General features: G+C 38.6%; 1 protein-coding gene across 2 annotated transcripts in view; it reads left to right on the top strand.

The window, feature by feature from the left end:
- Window positions 1-9,113, top strand: part of LOC126299278 (EH domain-containing protein 1-like) — a 152,779-nt gene extending 143,666 nt beyond the window's left edge. Inside the window, exon 7 of one of the 2 annotated variants that reach the window (XM_049991061.1) lies at window positions 7,872-9,113. In XM_049991061.1, the coding sequence (XP_049847018.1) occupies window positions 7,872-8,077 (206 nt within the window). In that variant the 3' untranslated portion in view covers window positions 8,078-9,113. The remainder of the gene's footprint in view (window positions 1-7,871) is intronic. The other variant, XM_049991062.1, reaches the window with a different exon arrangement.
- The last annotated feature ends 1,124 nt before the right edge of the window (window positions 9,114-10,237 follow it).

The following is a 10,237-nucleotide window of genomic DNA, read 5'->3' on the forward strand; positions in this document are numbered from 1 at the left end:
TAGCATCAGCTACTCTTTCTACTCGTTCCTTTTATGCAATGAACCTATCCACGTTATCTCTAGGTGCAGACATGATTCTTTTTTGCCAGTACCAAGTCAGTTCACCTGCAAGTTCTATGATAATGATTTCCGGTTTCATTTTTTCTGTCATATGCGACAGTGGTTGAACTCACTTTCTAGACAACTCTTTTACTGACTCACGACCTGTAGCAAACTTTTCACCACTCAAAAACTCTCTCAAGACACGTTTTCTTTGTTGTGTGACCAGCCCCGATTAAGAAATGCAGTTTTAAATTCAGAAAGGGTTTTGCACCTAATCATTACACCAGCTGATCATCGCAAAGCATCTCCTGACAAACGACTTCTTATGCTTCTTATGAAAGAGATTTTCTCTCGCTCTGACCAGGCATTAGGCAAAACATCCTCAAAACCATTCCAGAACTCTAATGGGTGAATTCGTTTGTCTGGATCAAAACATAAAAATTGGCGACATCCTATGAAAGTAGCATCAATTGAAGCTACATGCTGTACAGTAGTATTACTAGAACTACCAGAGGTTACTCTATTTTCTATGTTAGTAATACTAGTACTTTGTTCTTCTACTTGTAAGTCTACCGCTTCCACTCTGTCAGAACATCTTTTGTCCACATCCTCACATAATTTCACACAGTCAGAGTTTACTTTCTTAATATCTTTTTGACAAGCCTTTACTCTAGTAGTTACTCCTTCAAATCGAGTAGAGCAAAGTTTGGATTCGTTGCCTATTCTTTTTGACAATCTCCTTTCCATAAGCTCATCTACGTCTATAAAATCTTTGCGAACTTCTCTAATTTCGCTTTTGGTAGTACTATACAATTTATTTAGCTGTTGCAATACTTTGACTTTCAGATCATTGCGGTTAGCAGCAATTTTAGAATTTAAACTAATGAGTTTTTGCTGTCATTTCGTCCTTTAATGCTCTATTGTTATACTCAATCTTGCTTAAGTGTTTGCTATTGGATTCCATTCAGTTCTTTATTACTATCCTTTAGTTCCCTATTACTAGATTCACTTACTGTTCAACTCCTTACTATTTAATTTTATCTTATTGTTCAATTCTCTATGATGCGATTCGAGTTTAGCAAATAGTAATTGCATCCAGTTTGGTGCCTCTACATTGCCACTTGGCATTTCCACCGATTTTAAAGGAGTTTCTAGTATTCTACTTGGCTGAATTTCAGACATATTGAACTCAGTGTCATTATCTGATCATTCTAGCAATTCTACCTTTTACCTTTTTGACCTCACCTTCAATTATCTCGTTATCAGCAAATGGATCTAACTTTGCAGTAACATTGAAATTAATTTCAGATTGTACTTCCGAGAGATCACATTCCGATTTTGGATTTACTACTTTGACACAACCATCCTCACTAATTTCAGTTCCTAATTCTGAGGATTAATCGTCGGTGACTGATTCCATCTTAAGTTTCACATTATTCTCATCAATATTTTCCATTTTTAGTAGCCTATTAGCAGTAACTAACAAATGCTTTAAACATTCTGGACCTAACTTATTTCTTGGACTCGACGAATGATGCCGGCACAGCGTACCAGCAAACGTGATGCGACGCGTCGTGACGTAATGCAGGCAGCAGCCACTGTGGTCGTGAGGATGGCAGCGAGCATCGCCTGCTGCAGTAGCTCCAGGGGGGTTGGGCACAAGTGAGCACGCACAGTAGCTTGTAGGTAGTTCGAAGGTCCATGCAGCTCCGTGATGACGCACCGTCTTCTTCTAATCTCAGCGCTGGTGGTAGCCGTCATCTCGTGTCGTCTTCTTCTCTCGTTCCATCACGATCAAGGTCGCTGTGGCTAACATTCACAGCTTAGTTTCCACACTCGCGAGCAAATCTTAGCACTGTTCTCGCACTGGTTGCTGGATATTTCACTTCGGTATCCTGTTAGTGCCTATCAAGTTCACTGTTTTGTGCTGATTACTTTCCTGTTCTATGCACCGCACGTGGGGCGGCAGCGTCGTCTTGTACAAGAGCCTGAAAACTATTTTTGTGGTTAGCCAGAAAGCGATGGAAAACATACTCACCATAATTTCCATTCTGCAGGCCCAAATTCTTCTTGTACTCACTGAAAGAAATGTTTCTACTCTATATTTACTCAACGGGATCAGAAACTATGACTATAAATGAAAGTTTTGAGTTATAAGTGATTAATATATTTGATAAAATTTCACATGCAAAACATTGTAATATTTCTGATGATGATGATAATAATAATAATAATAATAATAATAATAATGTCTCTATCAAAAACAGCACCATGAGTAGCTCATAGGCGACCTCTATGGTAAGTTCTCATTAAATGATCTTTCGCCGTGACTTTTAATAATCAGAGCTAATAGCTCGCCACAAAAGTGGAAAATAATATTACCATTTGCCACGCGGTTTTATTAACATTTCGAGCGACACCCAAACAGTTACTTCCGTGAAATCTAAGTGACCCAAGACGATGTACAGTACTCGTGAGTACACTTCCTATTTGTACCGAAAACGTGTTGAGCAGCAACGTAGCTGTGACGTCATCTGAGGCAGCGCGTAAGCAGGAATTTAACTGACACAGACAGAGTGATAACTCGGTGCGAAGTATGTCTCTCTACTGCTCATTTCCTAAAACTAAGGCCAGGAGTAACTTGTCTGGCTGGAGTGTCATTGGCGCACTGCTTAGTGTCGGCCTTACGGAAATAGCTAGCAACGTGCTTTTTGATGCAGTTGCATCACTATGGCGGGGAGGGGGGGGGGGGGGGGGGTTCCTATGACTCTGCTTTGCACTCACGAGTTCCATGCGGCCCATCGCATTTTACACGCTTGGGCGGCATAGTGTAGAACCTAGCTACATGATTTAGGCCTTGGCACCAAAAACATCGTGCCCCCTGGCCCTTGTTGCAAAACTTTTCAACCTGTATTCCAGTGATGTCCGCGATGTTTTGCAACTGGAATAATTTGCTGTTTTCTATGTTGTCGATGAAGATAACCATAAACAGCAGGTTCTGTTTATTTGTGTATGGCATTTTCATGCGGGAGACGGCTCTGATGCTGAAACATAGTTCTTCCATGTCCTCTTTGAGGACCATTTTTAAAGGCAGTTTCCGGAACACTGCCTTGAGCAGCTTGAGTGGCTCAAACGAGTGGGTATAGTATGACAGACCTCGGGCCTTAGTCACACTCGTAACCGCATCGCAATCCCCTCTCGATTTCAGATTGACCTTAAACGTGTCGCGGCCCACTGTTCTAATCGCATCAGAAGATTTAGACTGGGCACACTATTTAAGAGCTGTTGAAAGCTCTCAAAATCACTCGACCATCATATAACAATGGGAGGAGGTGCGGCCGTCTTTGCTCTACTTGGTTCCGTGTTGTCATCAGTTGGTGCGTCAGTGAATGTGACATACCGGTTTGCAGTCGGTAACGGCTGTGCCTGTGTGAGCGCAGCTGCCCTTGTAGTATGCTTCTTGTTCAGCACTTCAAAGTCCTCCACGGTGGGGAGGTCGCCATTGGCATCCTTCGTGTACACGGCATAGGGCTTCTTTGGGCGCAACTTAGTCGGCTTGCTTTTTGAGGCGGCAGGCTTCTTAGTGGAGATTTCGCCAGAAGATGCCACAGGGCGCTTCCTCGAGGATGCGTTCCCATTGGGTTGTCCCCTCGCTCTCGCGTCCACCTCAATCTCTGTCTGGTGCCTGGCCGGGATTAACCCCTTCAGGAATGTTAGACTTTTGCCTGGCCACAGCTGTAGTCGCAGAATCCTCTGAAACGATAGCGCAGCTAGTAACTTCGTCATCTGCGCTTTCACTGGCACTGGCGGTGCATGGGGCAGGTAACACCGGAAACAGCCTCTCATCTACATCTAAAGCGCGTGCAACGGTGCTTGGGAGGAAGCCCCCGCCCACCACACTCGCTGAGTTAGTTGAGCGAGTCGTCTTTATGCGCGACCGAAGCCGTCCCCGCCGACATAGCGCTCTTCGCAACATCATCCATAACTCGCACTCTCTCTACTGTCTCTCTGGCCGTATGTATATGTGGGAGCAGCGGACAGCTGAAGGGAACATCTGTTGTCATCTGCTGTATGCACAGGTAGCGGCATCTAAATGGCCGCTTTCTCGGACACATTTTATTGAATAACTCGCTCATGAATTAATTTAGAACCTTCGTAATGTTTATATGAATAGAGTAAAGTTGGCTTACATTATAGAAAAAAGTTTCAGATCGACTGCATTTAAACTTTGAAGGCTAGATTTTTAGAATGGAACTGACAGTAGAAGATGACCTCTAAATTACAACTGTAAGAGACCTTGTATTAATTGTTATTTACATCAAAGTCTTGATACTTGTTATAGCTTTTGTTATTTAATGGGTTTCATCAGGTGCTGTAATCAAACTTTCTATCATTAATATAAATGACACTTAATCTATTACAAATAAGGATGTTTTTGTTCCAAATTTAGTTTTCAGTAACTTACTCGAAAACTATTAGAGGTAACTTAATGCGGTCACATAGTTAAAGTTCTTATATCAAACTGACACTTCATACCAATTTTCATCTTCCTAAGTCTAATATTTAGCGCGTTCAATTTTTCGTAAAAACATTGATTTCGACCAAATTGTTGCTACAATAAAGTTGAGACTTGTAACGGTTGAAATTGACACACATTTGCACATTCTGAACAATTTTTGGCTTCGTAGCTCTATATATGTATTTACAGAAACATAGTAATCTGATCACTCTGAGATTTAAATATCTTAACATTAATTTACCGAGGTATGTGTTGACAAAGTTTGGAAAAGTTACTTGAATTTTTAATTTCATTATAGTGCAATAGTTTGTATGCTACACACAGGCGCGTTATGGTGACGTGGCACTAGTAGCTGTGAACTGGGATAAGTCCCGGCTCACCCACTCGCCTCTGCATCTCTCAAATGATAGAAACCTTGTTCTGCCACAAGTGGTAAATATGTGAGGATACAGGATGTCTGCGATGTACCATTGTGCAGTCAGATTTGGTCGAGATAACATATGAGTACAAGGCATGTCCGTGTTGTACCAATGTGCAGTCAGATTTCCTCATTTCCTACCAGCCATGACCAGAAGTCATACACAATGGCTCGTCACACCATAGCACAAACAGCAACACCACTGCACCTCTCTAAAACAGTGGAAGAATGGGATCACTCTCCAGGTCACTGTCATTCTCACCAACAAAGATTTGGAAGCTTTGGAAGGTAGGAGACAAGGTACTGGAGGAAGTAAAGCTGTGAGGACGGGGCCGTGAGTCATGCATGGGTAGCTCAGACAGTAGAGCACTTGCCCACGCAAGGCAAAGGACCCGAGTTTGAGTCTCGGTCTGGTACAAAGTTTTAATATGCCAGGAAGAATCATATAACTCTGTTGGCAAAAGCCTTTCCGAGATTGATATCTGAAATACTCCTCTGTGATACAAACAAGGGAGATACTGGGTCTATAATTAAATCACTGAAGACTAAGGACTCTCATGGATATGATGGAGTGCCTGGCAGAATATTAAAGTACTCTGCTACACATGTTAGCCCTAAATTTAGCCATATTAGTAATGGTCAGGTTCCTGAACAATTAAGGTAGTACTCAGTAGCAAAGCCGCTTTATAAAAAGGAAGAAAGGGATAATGTAGTCAATTTTAGGCCTATTTCTATGCCACCAGTGTTTGCTAAAGTTATTGAAAAGGCTATGTATGTAAGGATAATTGATCATTTTACACCACACAATTTGCTATCAAATGTATAGTTCGGCATTAGAGGTCGTTTAACGACTGAAAATGCTATACTCTTATTTCTCTGCGAGGTAATGCATGAGTTAAACAAAAGTTTTCGAACGCTAGGCATATTTTTTTTGTTTAACTAAGGCATTTGATTGTGTTGATCACAAAATATTGCTTCAGAAGTAGGACTATTACAGAATACTGGGAGTAGCTCACAATTGGTTCACCTCTTACTTTAACAACAGACAATAAAAGGTCATTATTCACAATGTTGAGATTGCTTGTGATGTGGCTTCTTAGTGGGATACGGTCAAGTAGGGGTGCCCCAGGGATCAGTGTTGGGGCCACTCCTGTTTATAGAAATAATATTCCCTCTTGTATTACGAGTAGCTCTACATTATTTCTTATTGCTGATGACACTAGCTTGGTAGTAAAGGATGTTGTGGACAACATTGGCTCGTTTTCAAATAGTGCACTTCATTAGCCAAGTTCATAGCTTGTTGAAAATAAACAAACGCTAAATCACAGGAAAACTATGTTTTTAGAGTTTCTAACACACAATTCAACAAAACCTGCCGTTTTAATTTCACAGAATGGGCATATGATTAGTGAAACTGAACAGTTCAAATTTCTAGATGTTCAGATGGATAGTAATCTGTCGTGGAAAGCCCACTTTCAGTATCTTGTTCAAAGACTTAATGCTGCCATTTTTAGTATTCGAAAGGTACCTGAAGTGAGTGATCGTTCAACACGAAAATTAGTCTACTTTGCTTATTTTCATTCGCTTATGTTATATGGTATTATACTTTGGGGTAACTCAACCCATTCTAAAATGATATTTTTGGCCCAGAAATGGGTGGTTCAGACAATAAGTTGTGTAAGTTTCTAAACCTCTTGTCGACCCCTGTTCACTAGTTTGGTTATTTTGACATTGGCCTCTCAATATATATATATATATATATATATATATATATATATATATATATATATATATATATATATATATATATATATATATATATATATATATATATATATATATATATATATATATATATATATATATATATACTTTACTGTCATTTCTTGTCAACAATATTAGCTTCTTTCCAAGAATAAGCAACTTTCATTCACTTAATACTCGGCAGAGATCAAACCTGCATTTGGTTTGGACTTCCTTAACTTTTGAGCAGAAAGGTGTGCAGGATACTGTTGCACCCATATTCAATAAGCTACAACAAAAATTCAAAAATCTTAGCCATAATCCAAGCACTTTCAAATCGAAACTGAAGAGTTTCCTCATGGGACACTTCTTATATTCTGTCGATGAGTTCCTTGAAGAATTGAGATGATTCCTTATGTTGTATTGTTGATTGAGTTTACTTAAACTTATGGCTTGACTTTTTTGGGTTCATAAACATTTTATTTTATTACGTTTACATTGTAATTTTATGTACTGACACATTTCATGACCTTGGAGATTTGCTCCTCAATTTAGTCCTACAGAGCTTGATGTGTAAATAAACTAATAAATTCTCATGCATCCCAACATTGGGCCACTGTCACATCTGAATGCCCCACAAATCTGATATTGTATGATTCATCCAGCAAGAATCCAGGTTGAGGCCTCTTTGAAAACCTGTCAGCAGTTTCGCACATGGATCTGGAGTCTCCATATTACTCAACATCTGATGTTGTGTATACCCCTTATATACCCTACCAGCCCTGGTAACAACACTAAACGTGAACAACATCAATGCATTCTGGTTACCATTCTGTCTCTCTCAGTGAATTACAGCTGTAATTTACAAAGTTATATTGACATCTGACTATGTCTTCTAAGTGCTTCAGTTTCTTGTCAGGCAGTCTTCAAAATGAATTATGTTAATCTGGGATTGTCTTTCCTTGATTTCTTTTTTCAATCTGCTTGGAGCTTGAAGTGGTATAACATGAACACAGTTCTAGTGTCAGATAAGTCATATTTTTACATGGGATAGGTGATCTGTCTATAGTAGCAATAAATGTTTTAAAGTATTGTTGATGCAGTTTATTATGTAAATAAAATACATCAATAAATCAAAAATTGTTACAGCAGAAGCAAAGAAGGAATTTGGAAACCCAGACCTGCCTGATGGAGTCCTTGGAAGAATATGGAAACTATCTGATATTGACAGTGATGGTCAGCTGGACAGTGATGAGTTCTCCCTGGCCATGCATCTATTGAGGAATAAAGTGTTCCAGGAGAATTTAAATCAGACGCCATTTTCAGATGGTCAAGATGTTAAAATAGAAGTGTAGCTTGCAGCAAATCACATTGTGAAACAGTTTTATATTCTATATGATATATGTGTTAAAAGTTCAACGATTAATTTGATTTTCTACTGTATATAAAACAAAGAAACTCAAAACAGTGCTAGGCAAACAACCATAGACATGTCATAAAACTGAAATTCCCAGTCATTTTACTTGTAAACACTTATCAAGAATTAATCAGTAATAACTAAAAAAGGTATAAAACCTTTTATAAGATTATCATGACCTTCTACAGAAAATATGAATAACGTTTCACACAAAAATCTTGTAATGATAAGTTCACTGGACAAAAATATAGTCACTTCACATGTCAAAAATGCTACTTATTTAGTGGTTTTACAGGTAGTAAGGGAAAAGGTGGAACAAAAAGCAAGTGTTCTGCAAGCATAAGCTACTTTTCACTGCATCCCCAGATGTGCTACAGTACAAACATGTATTTTTGTGATGTTTAATAAAGGTTGCTAGGGTGTTGTGATGGAGTGGAAAAACTAAGTGAGTGCTTTCAATTAATTTTGAGTTCGGAAAGGCACACCATGCAAGTAAATCACTACATACTATCCCATGGTTTAATTGCGTGCATAGGATGATCAGAGAAATGAATGTTTATTATATTCACTGTACAGTTACCTAAATTGATGTACATGGGATCTCTACAGCTAGAGGTGTCTCTAGGCAGTCAGTCTGCCAACACTGTCTGATGAATTATGGTTACACTGTATGGCATTCAAGTTCTCAAAAAACTTTAAGTCATTTAAGAAGTATATATTTAAATTAAAAGTTAAAATAATTTCTTTATTCTTATATTTCTTACACTAAATACCTATCATTTATTTCATGTTTTGTAAAAAGATGCCAGTTGTACAACTGTGAGATCTGTACAGCTGTATTACAACCAGGGGCACTTTATTTACTATTATTTTTATTGCTGATACATCAAATATTACTCGTACACTAAGCTCTGCAGTACAATCAAGTTTTGTGAACTGTAAATTATCTTTGCAATATATGTATGACAACCCTCCTTTTCATCTTTGCTCACTTCAATGTATGCTCCGCAGAAATTTCTGGACAAAGTGTAGTATTTTACTTTCACTGTAATAATTTAATTATGAGACATCATATTTTATAAGAAACACCACATCATCACTCTACACATTGAGTATGTGCTGTAATTATATGCACTTATTGCTGGGGTATTGAAGATTTAATGTAGCACTTTGAGGCATGTTTTACTTTTTATTTGCGGTATTTAGCTCTTACCATTTTTATTACAACATAGCGTTTACCATCCTCATCATTCTTTACTAGTTTCGTGTGTTATTCGGAAATTTACACATTTAACTAAGAATTTGGGGTCATAGTCCATTTAACCTGAAAAGTTACTACTCAGGAGCTTATTAGTTGAGGCTTCACAATTTCCTCTTTGCTGCTGCTGACAAGAGAACCAGTATCCATGTGAATGAAGACTCCTTTATAGCTGTTGCTAAATTCATGTTCTGAAGCATCCCATGAACTTAACATGTTCTTTAAATCTTTGTTCAGCTTGTGTGCACAAATAGCTGGGTGTATGTCTATTCAGGAATTTAGTTTGGATTGGATTGTTTGGGGGACGAGAACAAACAGCAAGGCCATCGGTCTCATTGGATTAGGGGAGGATGGGGAAGGAAGTCGGCCTTGCCGTTTCAAAGGAACCATCCCAGCATTTGCCTGGAGCGATTTAGGGAATCACGAAAAACCTAAATCAGGATGGCCGGACGCGGGATTGAACCATCATCCTCCAGAATGCGAGTCCAGCGTGCTAACACTGCGGCACTACCACATTTTCACCAGGAGATCATGTATAAGACAAAATTATTTTTTATTTTTCTAATTACTGAGAGATGTCCATTTTTCCTTATAATATCCTGCACACGTCTATTTATTTTTATTTTCACATTTTTAAACTTTCACTGTAGTTTCTTGTGTAGGTGCAACGTCATCATTATATGAATGATCAAATGCAGCAGTCTGCTTGTTTTAGTGGTTATGATCACCTTAGGTTTCTTGTAAAAATGATTTGTTTTATATTTTGGTCACTATTTTTTCTCTTGAGCACTGCTAATCCTTAATTTAATGTTTTAATGTCACTATGTCACACTTCAATAA

This window comes from Schistocerca gregaria, chromosome X (genome assembly GCF_023897955.1).
Source record: "Schistocerca gregaria isolate iqSchGreg1 chromosome X, iqSchGreg1.2, whole genome shotgun sequence".
In the NCBI taxonomy this organism is placed as follows: Eukaryota; Metazoa; Arthropoda; class Insecta; order Orthoptera; family Acrididae; genus Schistocerca; species Schistocerca gregaria.